The 15,961-nt window shown below is 36.9% G+C and overlaps 3 protein-coding genes across 6 annotated transcripts; all 3 read left to right on the top strand.

Annotated features, from left to right (window-relative positions):
* Window positions 1-1,002: 1,002 nt before the first annotated feature.
* On the top strand, window positions 1,003-3,540 carry LOC106394532. 4 transcript variants are annotated; one of them, XM_013835099.3, is made up of 3 exons: window positions 1,003-2,300; window positions 2,677-3,095; window positions 3,256-3,540. In XM_013835099.3, exons 1-3 carry the CDS (start codon window positions 2,204-2,206, stop codon window positions 3,373-3,375), a joined length of 636 nt encoding a protein of 211 aa, XP_013690553.1. In that variant the 5' UTR covers window positions 1,003-2,203; the 3' UTR covers window positions 3,376-3,540. The 4 variants fall into 4 exon arrangements, with proteins under 4 accessions (XP_013690553.1, XP_013690554.1, XP_048609517.1 ...); XM_013835100.3 differs by having other exon boundaries at window positions 1,331-2,285; XM_048753560.1 differs by having other exon boundaries at window positions 2,060-2,285; window positions 3,180-3,540.
* Window positions 3,541-4,304: 764 nt separating this feature from the next.
* Window positions 4,305-7,976, top strand: LOC106396212 (probable methyltransferase PMT25). Its single transcript, XM_013836547.3, has 8 exons — window positions 4,305-4,552; window positions 5,003-5,921; window positions 6,001-6,150; window positions 6,219-6,489; window positions 6,566-6,676; window positions 6,755-6,929; window positions 7,004-7,468; window positions 7,562-7,976. Exons 2-8 carry the CDS (start codon window positions 5,040-5,042, stop codon window positions 7,788-7,790), a joined length of 2,283 nt encoding a protein of 760 aa, XP_013692001.1. The 5' UTR covers window positions 4,305-4,552; window positions 5,003-5,039; the 3' UTR covers window positions 7,791-7,976.
* A 5,627-nt stretch (window positions 7,977-13,603) lies between these two features.
* On the top strand, window positions 13,604-15,438 carry LOC125585113. Its single transcript, XM_048753561.1, has 2 exons — window positions 13,604-14,906; window positions 14,984-15,438. Exon 1 carries the CDS (start codon window positions 13,832-13,834, stop codon window positions 14,873-14,875), a length of 1,044 nt encoding a protein of 347 aa, XP_048609518.1. The 5' UTR covers window positions 13,604-13,831; the 3' UTR covers window positions 14,876-14,906; window positions 14,984-15,438.
* The last annotated feature ends 523 nt before the right edge of the window (window positions 15,439-15,961 follow it).

Genomic DNA, 15,961 nt, shown 5'->3' on the forward strand with positions numbered 1-15,961 from the left:
AATCCAATTTTAGTCAAGTCTCAAGTGTCTTTTGTACTTTAACTGGAATTATGGAAGAGTGATGAATATATCTGAGTTGGATTTTATCTTGGACAAAAAGCTGAACTGAAACAGCTGTTCGGTTGTCATTGATTGAGAGAGAGAAAGATACTAGTAGAAATTAGTTGCCACCGGTGATATCAAGGAGAGAAATGCAGAGAGAAATGCATTGAAGTTTTCATAAAGATAAGAGCTAATTAAGCCATATTTATTATTCGCCCATTAACAATCCATAAGGGCAGCCGAATTAATTAACCCCCGTTTGGGGTTCATCATGTGAATTTTTTATTTATTTTTTATTTATTTTTCGTTTGATTTAAAAAAAAAAAAAAAATTGACCAATAGCGGGCCGCCACGTGGCGTGGAGCCCGCTGAACAGTAACGACCCTGGTTCATGCAGAAGGAACGTTGCGAGACAGAGTCGTGACTGTAACATATTTTAATAATTTTTTTTTCGGGAAGCGTGTGAACCCCCCTTATGAACTCCTAATGCTGATGCCCTAACCATTTAGCAAACTGAAATTGTTTTTTTCCATGCTCATTAAAAGTTCTGGGCTGGTCATGCTTTCCTTTATAAGACCTATACAATTTAGATTTGCCTAAGCCAAATGAGAACACGGGTGTAACCTATGTTATACCCAGAATCGGAATCGTATGGAAGCGCAAAAACGATTTTGAAAGAAAATTAGGAAGCAAGTATTTGCTAGAAGCGTATATATATATGTATATATAAATTTTTTATAAAATTTATGACTAAAATTATATGATTTAAATAAAAATAAAGCATTTATTTATTTATAATAATTTAAATAATCTATTCTATTAAAATATGATCACCTATTGATAAATGTTATCTCCAACATTTTTTTTTCCACATTATCTATTTAAAAAATACTCAAATATTTTATAACTGCATCTAAATCTACATTTTTTCTACCTGTTACATATATTGTAACCTCTTCTATCTTTCTTATATTCTAGAAACCCATAACTCTCATCTATGAGAACTTATAATTTATTTATTTCATTTTAAAATTGTTTTGTTTAATTAACCAATACAGATTCTGTAAAAATTATATTGTTATTCCCAGTGTAGTGATCTTCGATGGGGGTGGTTCATCGTAACTTCTTTCTACTCAGAGGCTACGAATGGGGAGTGGTTAATTAGCAGTCCATCCATATGGTGTATAAGAACCACTTTTATTTCCCATTCAAGATAACAATTAACAAAAAGCAGTCTATCTACTAAAGTAATATATTGTTTGAAAGTGGAGCAAATTTTTTTTGTTTGGTTGTTATTTTATTTAAAAAGGCAGAGCAAATGAAACACTCACGTTAGAGAGTGGTTTAGGTAAAGATCTGTGAATAGTAACATTTTTATTTTAAAAATGTGAAAATACACATAAATTAATTTTATAAGAAATTATTATATTACTTATTTTTAATATTTCATAAATAATTGAGACAATATATTTGAATATATATGCTATATCTCTAATAAAAACCTCAATGCAAAGAGAATATTTATAGTATTTGTTTTAGTATTTGTATATTTATATTCTCTATATTTCATTTCTATTAAATTTTAGATTTTATATAAAAACAAAAACATAATTTGTTATTTATTTATGACATTGTGTTTTTATTAAAAACATTATCATGATTCCAAAAGAAAATCGTAAGTTTCCAAAGTGTTTTTAAGTATGATATTTTAAAAACGTTTTAGAAACATGATTTTGTAAGCTTCCATAAAATTCTGATTCTGGTTTCGAATTCGAAGTGGAAAGCGAACGTCCAGTAAAGCTTCCCTGCAACTAGGGTGTAACGAGCTTCTGATTGGATAAAACGATTTGAACCAAACCGAACCACATTAAATCATATGAAAGTTTACCAAAAGAAACCGATCGACTGTAGATATGGAGCCGTATGACGACGCCTTATCTCCTGACTTGGCTGTTACAGTGACATTTGATTTTCCCCAAACATGCAGACAAAAGTCAGAGAAACTCAACTCCACATAAACATCACATATAAACAAACAAAGCCAAGCAAACCCCACTGTGACAAAGAGAAACTCGAGAACCTTTAGAGTGAACGAACCAACACCAAAACCTTTTTTTTCGTTTATTCTCATCTGCAGCAGCTGGTTTACAAGCCGTTCATCATGCCGTCTGGTGCGAAGAAGAGAAAGGCCTTGAAGAAGAAGAAGGAGCTGGAAGCTTTTGGAGCCTGTCCAAGCAACAAAGGTATCAATGATCATGGTATACTGTCTTCTTCTTTAAAAGTACTACAAGTTCATACTCTACTTAGTTGAACGATACACGTTGGTCCTAATTTATATGAATCTTCTTTTGGGGGATCTTGTGGGGTATACAGAGATTTAGTCAAATCTCTGTCTGAAGAGTGTTCTAATGTTTGTGACTTTACTTTAGAAAAGAAGAAACATTGAAAACAAGTCACATCTTTCACTTTTGATATGACTCGTGTTTGGATGTCTGTGTGATGTTTGTTTCAATTAGTTACTTGCAAGTTGCAACAAGTGCTGGATGGTTTTCTTTTTATTTTGTTCCGAGTAATGTTCTGAATAGAAAGACTGTTTGTAGTTTCTTTGAACTTTAGGTTTACTGAACATCTCAGGGTATGATGAACATGGAAGCCAAGATGAGGGAGAAAGTGATGGAAATTTGAGTTCCTCTTGTTCTCAAGGAAATGGGGAATTTTGGACAAGAGATCCATCACCTTCTCCCTTATCTGGTCTAGGGAAAAGCACTGTCAAAGAGAAAACAGAAGATGCAAACGCTCCTCAAGGACAAGAAGCGATAGATGAAGGCTTTACAGCACTTGGACGAGGAACAGGCCAAGAGGAGAATGGTGTGGACAAAAGCAAGCAAGTTGAAATTTCGGATTCTGTCCAGCATAAGTCTGATGAAAGTGAAGAGAAGCATAGACCAGAAGAAGCAAAGGAGGGTAGCATTCCAGTATCTGAAGTGCCAGAAACAAGCAAAGATGTCAAGAGTGTGAAAGAATCTGAAGTGCCAGAATGTTCTCAAGAGAAGGTATCATCATCTCTTGTTATTTCTTTCTCCCCTCCTGTGTATTTGAGCAGTTTCCTTAAATCTTCTGGACATATATATATGCAGAGTCTTTTGCTTTCTGGTCCACCAGTTGTTCGAACCTCGTCGCTAAGTTGCTGCGGTTTGTTTGATGTGATGGCAGGCTCTGGAAGATAATTACAGGCAAGTATTAGCCAAGACTTACTTGGCTACTGTTGATATACCTAGCACTGTGTCTGAAACTTTGTTTGCTCACAGAACCGCCTACGGGTCCAATGATTAGATTTTATAGTATTTGATTATTTGCTATTGTGATTCATGACTTCTAGTGTGGTGATGAAGAACATGAGTAAAATATTCAATAATGAGTGGACATCAGAAGCTCAAATAACAGCCTTTGTTAGATAATTATTTTTAATAAGATATGTCATCTGTTCATGTCAAGGAATTTTCGGTTGCAATTTCTTTTTAATCAGTTTCGTGTATATACACACGCACACAAAATGATACGTGAATGTTTACTTGGCCTCATCTGAACGCTAGCATTAAAAATCACACGTTAGTTACTGAAATCGCAACAATGCAGTGAAGTTGTGTGAGTAAAATTCCGATAACTTTATGAGCTATCAACCAAGTAAACCAAACAAAATTTTGTCCACACAAATAGATAAACAAAACTTTATAGATTTCTCATATAGATTTTTCTTGTTTAAATATGCATACTTATGTAAATCTTTTGACCAGTTCTTATCTAATCAAATCAGAACAACTGAACAAGCAGAACCATAATTATTAGACCATCCACAATCATGATAAGAATTTTTTTTTTTTAATTATTATAATTTTATTTTTCAGCTGAAAAAAAAAAAGAAAATAACCAATGGTGGATCGCCACCTAACAGCGGGGCCGAGAACAGTTACAATACTCCAAGCAAATTGATCATTAAAGAAGGATACGAAAAGACCAATCCTTAATATATTGTGAGACCCATCAAATTTTTTTACTATTTTTTACCTCAGTTTTGAAGCTAAAAAATTGGTCCATTGCGGGTGCTGTTACGTACTTCACCACCAATTGCCCTTGATGGGCCGAAGCTTACGGCCCGTTAAAGTAAAAGGAATGGGTTCGATGGCGTAACACGCGTGGGTTTCATTTAGCTGGCAAGCAGTTCACACACTCGAGTGTCTTCAGATCTGTGTCGGTGATCGAGGCGGCATGGAATAATAATTATTAATTAATTTTATTTTTTGTCAGCAATAATTATTAATTAATAATCTTCAAAAACACGAAATTGCGCATTAATTTTAAAATAAAAAATCATCCATTTAAGGCCGTCGTTAACCCACAAAGCTCGCTCACTGGATTCTGGAAGTTGAAATTAAAACTCAACTAGCTCCGATCCAGAAACTCTTACTACTTTCCTTGATCATCAAGTTGCAGTCTTTGAGAGGATCTTCTGGTAATCTTTCTGTGCCTCTCTCACTACCCTCTCTGCAGATCTCTTTGCTTCTTCTGTCTTGGCATTGCTTTCATGTCTGATTCGAACTCATCTTGTTCCTTTTTTTCACTTATAATGTTTTGTCCTGAAACTTTTTGCTTCATGTCTTGTTTTTTTCGCAGTTCATTAAAATTAGATCCATTTTTGAATCTTAAAATTCTCAGTTATGTTGTAAGATCTGTGTAATTCAGTTCAGTTTGTTGATCTAGATCTGTACCAAGTTTAGAACTTTGAGCCTAACCAGCCAACAAACATAAACGGCATGACCAGTTTCATTCTCAATAAGTCAGCTGTTGTCTGTAATTGCTAGAGCTTTTGATCATATAACCAGATCCATTGTAAGAAAGTGTACATCTTGAGTTACTGATCTAAGCTTCACTGATTCCTCCATTGTCATATTTTTTTTTTCAGGTGGATGTGAGTAAAGGTTTCATTGACAACGAGGAACATGGCGATGGGGAAGTATTCTCGTGTAGACGGGAAGAAATCATCGAGCTATGGATTAACCATTACCATTGTTTTGATTGTTTCCCTCTGTTTAGTTGGGACTTGGATGTTCACTTCTTCTTGGTCTGCCTCGGATGATTCTGCTGGCTATTCATCTACCGATACTGCAAAAGACGTGGACTCTGTTACTAAGAACGTTGCTGAAGAAAAGAAGGAGGAGAACGAGGCTGTGACTGAGAATAGCCAAGTGAAGACTGAGCCTGAAGAAAGCTCTGGCGAGAAAACTGAGGTGGTCGAGGACAGGAAGGAGAATGGTGATGGAGATGAGGAGAAAGAGAAGATTGTGAAAGAAGTAGAATCCGAAAGCGATGAATCAAAGGAGAAGGTTGTGAAAGAGGTAGAGTCTGAAAGTGATGAGGCAAAGGAGAAAGAGAAAACTCAGCTGGAAGAGAGCACGGAAGAAAACAAATCAGAAGATGGTAATAACGGAACCGAAGAGAACGCTAGTGAAACTGAAGAAAGCACGGAGAAGAGTAACAAGGAAGTCTTTCCAGCTGGTGACCAGGCTGAGATTACAAAAGAGACTACCACTAAAGATGGATCTTGGTCAACACAATTGGTCGAGTCGCAGAACGAGAAGAAAGCACAAGAGTCTTCTGTACCTAAAGACCAACAAAGTAGCTATGAATGGAAGACGTGCAATGTGACTGCTGGACCAGACTACATCCCTTGCCTTGACAACTTGCAAGTCATCAAAAAGCTTCAGTCTACGATGCATTATGAGCACCGCGAGCGTCATTGTCCTGAGGAGTCTCCGCGTTGCCTTGTGTCTCTCCCTGATGGGTATAAGCGATCCATCAAGTGGCCAAACAGCAGAGAAAAGGTGAACTTAGTAACAAAACCGCTTGTTCTCCTTTAAACGATCTGTCATGACATCTGTTCTTATGTTTGTGTGATTGCAGATCTGGTACAACAATGTTCCCCACACCAAGCTTGCAGCGATCAAGGGACATCAAAACTGGGTGAAGATGAGCGGTGAACATCTCACGTTCCCTGGTGGTGGTACTCAGTTTGTGAACGGTGCCCTTCATTACATTGATTTCATCCAAGAGGTAACAGTTTATAGCTTTCTAATTACAAGGCATGCTAAAAATACTGAAGTGATTGTATTTGTTTGCAGTCGTATCCTGCTATTGCGTGGGGAAACAGAACCCGTGTTATATTGGATGTTGGGTGTGGAGTTGCTAGCTTCGGGGGTTTCCTTTTCGAGAGAGACGTGCTTGCATTGTCGTTTGCACCAAAGGATGAGCACGAGGCGCAAGTGCAGTTCGCGCTGGAGCGTGGTATTCCTGCGATGTTGAATGTTATGGGAACCAAAAGATTACCCTTTCCCGGTTCTGTTTTTGACCTTATCCATTGTGCTCGTTGTAGAGTCCCTTGGCATATTGAAGGTAAACTCATTGTGTTCTTTTGTCTTAGTTGTGTTCTAAATGATAACATTGCTTTTGGTTGTTGTTTGATATGAAGGTGGTAAGCTTCTTTTGGAACTGAACCGTGCTTTGAGACCGGGTGGTTTCTTTGTCTGGTCAGCCACTCCTGTCTATAGGAAGAACGAGGAAGATTCTGGTATATGGAAAGGTAGGAAACTTTTTGATCGCTCTCTACCTCAGAATAGGCTTTTGGAATTTGATTTTAACCTTCTTTGTGTTGTTGTAGCAATGTCTGAGCTTACAAAGGCAATGTGTTGGAAGCTGGTGACAATTAAGAAAGACAAATTGAATGAGGTTGGTGCTGCCATATACCAAAAGCCAACTACAAATGAATGCTACAACAAAAGACCTCAAAATGATCCTCCTCTCTGCAAGGATTCCGATGATCAAAACGCAGCTTGGTACTGTGTCCTTACACCCTTTCTCAATTCACTAGTAAAGTGAGAGGCTAACATGTTTGATTTACTGTTTCTAGGAATGTTCCACTTGAGGCATGTATGCATAAAGTGACAGAAGACTCATCGAAGCGAGGAGCATCATGGCCCAACATGTGGCCAGAGAGGCTCGAGACTGCGCCTGAGTGGTTGGATTCACAGGAAGGCGTTTATGGAAAGCCTGCACCAGAGGATTTCGCAGCGGACCAAGAGAAGTGGAAGACTGTTGTCGCGAAGTCATACATTGATGGCATGGGGATCGATTGGTCTAACGTGAGAAATGTGATGGACATGAGGGCAGTCTATGGAGGATTTGCTGCTGCTTTGAAGGATCTGAAGCTATGGGTGATGAACGTGGTTCCTGTGGACGCTCCTGATACGCTTCCGATCATATATGAACGTGGTTTGTTTGGAATCTATCATGACTGGTGTGAATCATTCAACACTTATCCAAGGACTTATGACCTTCTCCATGCTGATCATCTTTTCTCCACCCTAAGGAAGAGGTAGATAATTACATCACCGGTTCCCTTTTCTTCAACTCACAGCTTCTGATCTCATTTAATCAATATAAACCTTTCTCTCCTTTTGCGTTACAGGTGCAAGTTGGAGTCGGTAATGGCTGAAGTGGATCGGATTCTGAGGCCAGAGGGAACTTTCATCATAAGAGACGACATGGAGACAATAGGGGAGGTTGAGAAGATGGTGAAGTCTATGAAATGGGAGGTGAAAACTACACAGTCTAAAGACAATGAAGGCTTGCTTTCGATTAAGAAGTCATGGTGGCGTCCTACACAAACTGAGACAATCAAATCGGCAATAGCTTAAAGACAAGTCAGAAAAGCATCACACTTGAGTATAGTTGCATTCATGTTTGGTTCTTTCAGGCCTTCACAAGGCTCTTGCTTATCAAATTTAATTATTAGTTTATTACTTGTATTCCTTTGCGCTGAAAAAGTTGCATACGTAAACTCTTGAACACAAGTTCTTTTGAAATCATTTGCCTCTTTCGAATCTTGTATGTCTGAATAGAGTAAAGGTCGCATGTTTGATTGGTAATGTGATTAAATAATCACAATATGGTAAAACATTAAGAAAAGATAATGTTGATCAACAAAACTGTCAGAATCACAAAAGATGGCTCAAGTATGAATCTGAAACAAAAGCTACATGTCTGCGAAGAAAGCTCTGTTGTCCACTGGATTTGCTTTGCTTTTTGTTTTCCTCTTGCTACCTGTACAAGAAATTTGTTCTCATGCGAGAGAGGTTCAAGTGAGGTTTAACACGAAACAGTTAGAAACACTCATTCTACACAAAAGTATAATAAATAGTTAACATGGTGTAACACACTGTTAATTTAAAGAGCAGAGAAGTCTAAGATACCGAGATCTTCGATAGGGAACTCGTGAGACCCAATTGGCTTGTATGATTCTGTTGGGCAGTGCCAGTATTCCAACGAGAAAAAAATGCAAATATAATTTGAATGAATTAAGTAGCGAAGATAAACAGTATAGAGCCTTCTCTCATGGAAGAAAGAGTGTTTGTTTACGTTACCTCCTAATTATTCCATTATCACATCCAGTGATAAGCCTCTCCTCGTCGTAAAATAATCAAAACTATACTAAAAGGAGAATAAGAAACCTTCTTAGCTATGCCACGTCAGATCAGAAAATCAACCAATCAAATTCGTCTTTACTGCCATGTCATCAGCCGAGTCAACAAAGAAACCCTACGTTTATGTTAAAAAATAAACCGTACGTTCCTCTGCATAGCTTCCGGCTCCGTTGAACACAGACGGTTTCAAGGGCAGGATGTCGGGATTTCGCCATGCCGGTGTGTCCAAGATCGGCGTTAGATCCATCACCTGTTACCGCCAGATCCGCCGCCTACGGAGTTGTCCCGCGGCCTTAAACGGTGGCTCCGAAACAGAGACCAACTCCGAAACCCTAGCTTCACGGATCTGCTCAAGCCTCCAATCGTCGCTTAGGTCTGAGAATCACAAGCTGACGCACTCCCAAGACGGCGGGGAATAAGCTGGACCGAAGAGAAACAAACGAGAGGGAACCGCCATCCCTCACCGCAGATCCGTCGACACCATCTCCGTCCAGCTACGACCTCTGAACTTCATCACTGAATCTGAAACGGTACAAGTTATGTGTTTTTCGTGTGGTGTTCCTTATTAATTCAATCTCCATCAATCATCACTCATTTTCGCCAAAGTATCTTCTGATTAGTCAATTATAGCAGTGGATCTCCCAGATTCCTTTTATCTCGGTAAGTTCTTATTTGTTTATTCCTACAAATCTACTTCTACTTCCTGTGTCCATTTGTTTTCTTGATCTTACGGCTCCTTTGTTAAATTATGTCATAAATGATGAATCTTTTTCTTCTTATTGAAGACATCACTAAGCATATATATTTACTATATCTTTACCAATGTTAGCATATGTATGTATCTGATCTTATTGTCTTGATTCTGGTTGTTTATTTGTTTTTTTTAAAGCGTTTTCAGCGGTACTCATACCAGCCACCGTGATAACTATCTCACTGGTGTCTCTGTTGGGGACTGTCCACGTTTAGGGTACATCAAAGTTTAGAAATTTAACGGAGTCATTGCATATACACTTGGTGGAGTGCAGTCCCGCGTTGCAGAAACTTCAGCACCAGAACCTGAAGTGCACAGATGAAAGTAGTTCGGAGAAGAAAGCTATAAGTTCACTAGCTGGGACACCTGTGCACTGGCACGCTACTCTTGAAGAGGTACCATTAGGAGGTATGCATGTTTGTTACATTTACTTATTGAGAATCTCTTATGAGGCTCTTGGCTTAATATAGCAACAGTCAACGTCGTAAGCAATGAAAAATATGATGATCTGCATCGTTCCTCATTGTATCTATTGTTCTCTTTTGCTTGCATTGGCAGTACCAACAATAATCATAGCTCATGAGTTCTATGATGCTCTTCCAGTTCATCAGTTTCAGGTTTGTGTGATTTGCAATATAGTCTTCTCATTTTTCCAGCTTGTGCTTCTCTTTCTGGCTATTTTCTATGTTCTGTGTATGTTGCTTTCAAAGCAGTTCATCTTGAAGAAACAACATGAAGCTGTGAGATGCTTTCCCTTTTAGTTCCTATATAATGGTCTTTCTTTTTCCATTGCTGGTCATTCTAAATGGTTTCCTTATCCAGATCCAGAAGCAACAAGGTCAGTCTTACGCACCTATTGAGGAGACGGATGAGAGTCTTCATGTAGCGACAAGCGGAGGATCACATGGGCACGGGGAGTTTGAATTCGGCGAGATCTTTGTGCATCAGTTTTTTCACACCATAGAATTTTTTGCTTAGATCTGTTTCCAACACCTCTTCTTACCTGCGTATATGGGCTCTCAGGTATCTATCTAATCATGGAGTAGTAGGAAGCTACTATATATATTACTCATGGCTTAACTATATCAATCATCCTTTGTGTGTATTGCAGTCTTGCACACTCGGAGATATCGTCAGTCTTCTATGAGACTATGAGAAGGTCGTCCTTCTCGCTTGGGGTATGCGCATCCTCTCATTCTCTCTCTCTCTCTTAGTCTAACTAATATTAGCAAATCAACTAATCGATCTTTGTTTTTTCATTTAAATAAACAGGTACAACAATGTGTTGATCCTGATCGTTGGGATCATTGTTTTCATATTGTGGGATTGCTGCTGGTGATAGAGACACTGAGCACGTTCCTTCGCGCACTGCGTCTCCACTTGGTGGAGTTTCAGAACAAATTCTACGCTCATTTCTCTTTCGTTCTCACCGGAAACGAAGACGATTGATAGGGATGAATGATTGTTCCATTCCCCTCCCATTCTCTGCAAAATTTGCATATATAAAAAAGGAACGAGACAAACCAAGTTTTATTTATTTTCTGCGAATATATTTTTCCCCTTTCACATTCAGGGTGGGCGGAATTAAATATGTTTATTTTGTTTGCCTGTCTGGAGATTAGATTTTTTTAAACAACAGTGGAGAAGGGGCTAATGGAATTTGTATGAGGTAAACTCATTTGTTGATGTGTTTGTTTGGAGTTAAATACGTGAGGATTTGTTTCCACTTACTATACAGTTCATCTACCGAAAATTGTTTGTCAATAAGGAATCAAATACTCGACAAATCACTTTTCTTTATCGAGATAACACAACTTCTAGAATCTCTAACAGTTTGTTTGGACTTGGTGTTGTTGTCTGCATGCACAATCCTTTTTGATGAGGTCCTATAACAAATTAAGGTACTTTAACTAAGTTCTCTCTTTGATCAAAAAAAAAAAAAACTAAGTTCTCTCTTACAAACAAATAGAAAGTAAACTAGAATAATGATTTGTTTCAGAATTTACAATTTTGCTTATCTAAATACATGTGAGAGCCTGAGAGAGTTTGGCATATTAACTTTGCTTAGGGCTTTTTTTTTTTTTTTCATCTATTTTAGGAGTTGAATAATATTTTGACAGACTTGAGTGTGCCAGTCTTTACTTATGAGATATTATGTGTGTTGAGCCAAATAAAATGTGTTTTGGTTCTTTACACGTGATTGAATATTTCTCTTTTTTTTTTTTACATTTTGTGTGGAAGTACATTTGCTTATTGTTAGCTTGAGGTTCAGTTTCTAATGTCACTCAGATCACAATGGAATAATATATAACATTTCAGATTTGCATATTTGAATTTCTTTGCAGCAAATTAAACATATTGACTGGTCTTATACAAAAACAAATTTCTCTATTCAAATAGAAACATTAGATTTCTTCAGGTGCAAAAAACTGATGTGGTGTGAAATTTGTTGATTATGATCTGTTTTTAACGTAAAATGTACATTTAGTAGTCACACAGTAAGTTAAGGTGATCAACCTTCTCTCATTTTCAGTTACCACAATTGGTTAAGAATGGATTAGAAATAATATATTCAAATTTAAATGATTTTGTAATTGTCATAGTGGTAAAAAATAAAAAAGGAATATCTAAATTAGATTTCTTACATTAATCAATTTATTTATTTTTATGTGTTAAAATGTTGTTTGGAAATCATATCCTAACTTTAATTAGGAAGAAGTTAAAAATTTATGAATGGTGCTATTGTTAAAAATTCTTAAAAAAAAACGGAGTTTGTCAATAAAATCGTACCACAAGTTATGTAAGTTTGTTTGAATATCTAAAAATTAAGACATGGAAGGAGTCACTGGATATCAATACAAAGATTCATGTTTTGCCTCTATATGCATAATTAATATATATATATATATATAAACATACCTGAAGCGAAAAATAAATAGATTTTGATTAAATGAAAAGAAGTTTCACATCAAATTTGTAGAAACATAGATATAAAGGAGCTTAAGAAACAGAAGTGATCACTAAATTACATATTAGCTTAAAATTTGTAAAATCTTACAATATTTATTTAAAAATGTTTGCTATAATAACGTCTCCTTCCATATATATTAACAATCATGCGTACTCAGTTGCGGTAACAAAGAACATATGAAAATAATCCTATGAAAAGAAAAATGAGAAAACTCTATTTTGAACTAAATGCTTTAAAGTCATAAAAAATGGATAGAGAGATATGTAATCTCCATAAATGTGCAGAGCAATGTGTAGAAACTACATGACATTATTTTGTCAATGCAAAAAGATACAATTTTGACATGAATATGAAAACGGATCACAGTATAACCCCAACATAAGAATACAACCCAATTTCATAACAACATACACACCTAGGATATTATTTTCTTAACTTAAACTCCAGAAAAGTCTACATAAAAAGTTCATCAATCACAACAATGCTAAACAACAATGTCAAATGTTGATCTTAAGATTATTTAAGTTTATGAATGCTTTTCCATATTTAGAGTGAAAGCTATAAGCATAAAATATGATTTTTTTTAAGACGACACGTATTAAATGACATACATTTAGATGACTATTAAACTATATTATTATTTTACAATACATTGTAACAGTTTTAGTGTCACTTTTAAGTATTATAGCAAATCTTATTTTGAATCTCATATGATCCAGTCAAGAGAGGTCATGTTAAATCCTCGCATTTTCCCTTGGTTTCATGACATAACTAATGATATATTTTCAAGATTACTATGGTTGGAGTCTTGAACATGTTATCCCAAGGAGGAATATACGAAGTGTTACGTGCGAGAATAGGGCATCACTCCTACATTGATGTGGCTGGTCCAGCTTGGTTGCAGTCAATGCTTGCTCAAGAAAGCGGAAATGCTTGAAACCCGTATCTACCATCAAACATCTACCAACAACATCATATGAAGCAGGTAAAAGAATATACACACACGATGTAAGAGTTTATTTAGAGATACTGGTGATTCCATGATTACAAACAATTTTGAATTCATACGCGCCGGAATACCACTAGTCCTATACTAAAAGGTGAATATGGAGTGTTTCTAGCCTGTCCACATAAGCTAATATATTTGACCAATCAAAACATTCCAATAATACACGCTGGCAAAAAAATCGGGTAGCAGATCTCTTGCTTACGTACGGACTGTGTTTGATGGGCTTCTCCGGTTCGTGTTGGGCTTTGCTACCCAGTTCGAATAAAAAAAAAAACTTCAACGCAAGACGGATGACACGAGGCCTCTACTCTTCTCGCTCTTCGTCTTCACCTTTCTTCACCATCGTTTCAGTTTTCCCGATCCAGAACTCCACAATCAATACTCCACTACATCTCCATCCATCAATTCCTTCTTTATGATTTCGATTCCATTTAGATTGGTTAGGGTTTAGATCTCGATTTGCTCAATTTGTTGTTCGTTTGCTTTTGTGGGTGGTTACAGTGAAAGTGTTATTAGCTTAAACGATGGAGAAGGTGTGCGAAGAGCTAGACGAAGTCAAAGCCGCGAATGAGAAGCTCAGAGGAATCTTCAGAGCCAAAACGAAGCTTCTTGAGAACCTAAAGAAGCTTCAGAACAAGCAGTTGATAGAGATTCAAGAGGCGAGATCTGTAATCGAGAAGCAAGGTTATGAATCCGAGGAGACTCTAATGCGCGAGGAAAAGGACTATTATGAGGAGGATTCATCAGAAAAGGAAGAACCTTTTGATGGGCCATGGAGCAGAAAGGTAAAAGATAGGATGTCTGCGCAGAACAAAAGTGCCCGTCATTCAGGTTATGTTGTTGATTCAGGTTTGGAGTTTCCTAGGCAGTGGCAGCCGCAGCTTACGATTGTAGAACAGGATAGATATGGCAAACCAAAGTCCAAACCGAAGACAGCAACACTGAAATTTCCTTTTGATAAAACGTCTGTTGGGCCATATGCTTCAGGTTGTAATGGGTTAGGTATGACCTCTGCATACAACACCTCTTCTCTCGCTAGGCACAAGTATGGTTCTCATTTGGTTCTTGGGTCAGAAGATAATATGGATGATGATGACCAGGATCCACTCTTTGGAACAGGTTCTTGGCGGGATCAGGATATTGTTGTTAGAAAGAAATCTGGATTCTTGAGGCTTGGAAAGAAACATAAGTTTTCCAGGGAGGGAGAAATGAATTCCGAACATTTCATGGGTCCACCATATTCAGCAAGGCAGTCCCACAGCAATGTTGCAAAGTCAAGCAAATATGCAAATCAAATGAAGCCCGTAAAAGGTAGTCTGGCAGACCTTCGTGGGGACTTCTATCGGCATGCGAAGTATCATGGAGATGGATTTTCGGTGGACCCCAGATATATATCTGATGACGTGAATGGTAAAAGCAGAAAAAGGAAGTCTGAGAGGGACTCACCTGATACTAGGCATGGTGTAGCTGCTGCTAATTTTTTTACTCAGTTCTCACCTTGGTCATCTTCTTTATTGAATGTCTTCTTCCATTCACAAACAGGTTTGAATTCTTGGACATGGTGGTGATGCACGAAGTGTTATTGTGGGCACAAGGAAGGTTTGTGACCAGACAACCTTTTTTTTGGTTCTAAAAGTTCCATGTTTCAGACCATAAACAGTTTCCTCTCGTTGCAGGGCTTGTGAGGAACATATACTTCCCGTTTGACATAGAAAGCGACACAGCAATTAGCGTTGCAAGAGAGATGGTGGAAGAGCTGGAGATGGAAGACCGTGATGTGACAAAGATAGCTAACATGATCGATGGAGAGATTGCTTCTCTGGTTCCTGATTGGAGATCAGGCCTAGGGTTTGAGAGCAATTTTTGCAACTGCGCCTCGAACCGGTCAGCTATAGACTTCAACGTGAGGCAGTGTTGTACAAACATGTGTGGAGAGAAGCATGGACGGTTTGAGGAGATCACTTCGGGACTACACAACTTTGGCAAAGCTTTATATTCCCATGGAAAAATGACATTTTCGCTGTCTTTTGTTAATATGTGTAGAATTATTTACAGTCATGTTGACAAACCAAGAAATATCACAGTAATTATTTAATCATAGCTCATTAGGCCGGTGACTGTCTTGAAATCAGTTTATCATTCTCAATTTTTGAAAAATAAACAAAATTATATATTTTTAGAAGTTCATTTAGTTTAGTGGTTTTATTAATAGTTCACTGATATCAATACACCACAAAATTTAAGATTTTAAGTCTCAGAAAATATGATGTATCAACTATGCACATATAATATGAAAAATACGAAATATATTATTATAAAGAAGGGTTATTTTATATAGATAAAAATCTTGAAAAGGGTGATTGTTTACTAATTAACAATTGATATTAAAAATACAATGCAGCTATTTAGATCAAATTTTGAGTAATTATTTAGTTTAATATAATAATTTTGTATTATATTATAAATATCTAAACATTAATCACAAAATTTTGGTGAGAATTTAACAGCTTGTTAATTTATAGTCATATTTTTCAAGTTCAGCACATAATATATACTGAGTACGAAAAAACATAGAAACCCCTAAGATTTGATCATTATATATTATTTATTTCAGTCAAATGCTTTGTTGGGTTTAAAATATAAATATATATAAA

This window comes from Brassica napus, chromosome C4, assembly GCF_020379485.1.
Source record: "Brassica napus cultivar Da-Ae chromosome C4, Da-Ae, whole genome shotgun sequence".
NCBI classification, from domain to species: Eukaryota; Viridiplantae; Streptophyta; class Magnoliopsida; order Brassicales; family Brassicaceae; genus Brassica; species Brassica napus.

Coding starts and splice junctions, on each gene's coding strand:
- LOC106394532 (XM_013835099.3), top strand. CDS start 2,204: ATGCCGTCTGGTGCGAAGAAGAGAAAGGCCTTGAAGAAGAAGAAGGAG. Junction 2,301..2,676: donor CAAAGGTATCAATGATCATG/GTATACTGTCTT, acceptor TGAACATCTCAG/GGTATGATGAACATGGAAGC. Junction 3,096..3,255: donor CAGAATGTTCTCAAGAGAAG/GTATCATCATCT, acceptor ATGTGATGGCAG/GCTCTGGAAGATAATTACAG.
- LOC106396212 (XM_013836547.3), top strand. CDS start 5,040: ATGGCGATGGGGAAGTATTCTCGTGTAGACGGGAAGAAATCATCGAGC. Junction 6,677..6,754: donor AGATTCTGGTATATGGAAAG/GTAGGAAACTTT, acceptor GTGTTGTTGTAG/CAATGTCTGAGCTTACAAAG. Junction 7,469..7,561: donor TTCTCCACCCTAAGGAAGAG/GTAGATAATTAC, acceptor TTTGCGTTACAG/GTGCAAGTTGGAGTCGGTAA.
- LOC125585113 (XM_048753561.1), top strand. CDS start 13,832: ATGGAGAAGGTGTGCGAAGAGCTAGACGAAGTCAAAGCCGCGAATGAG.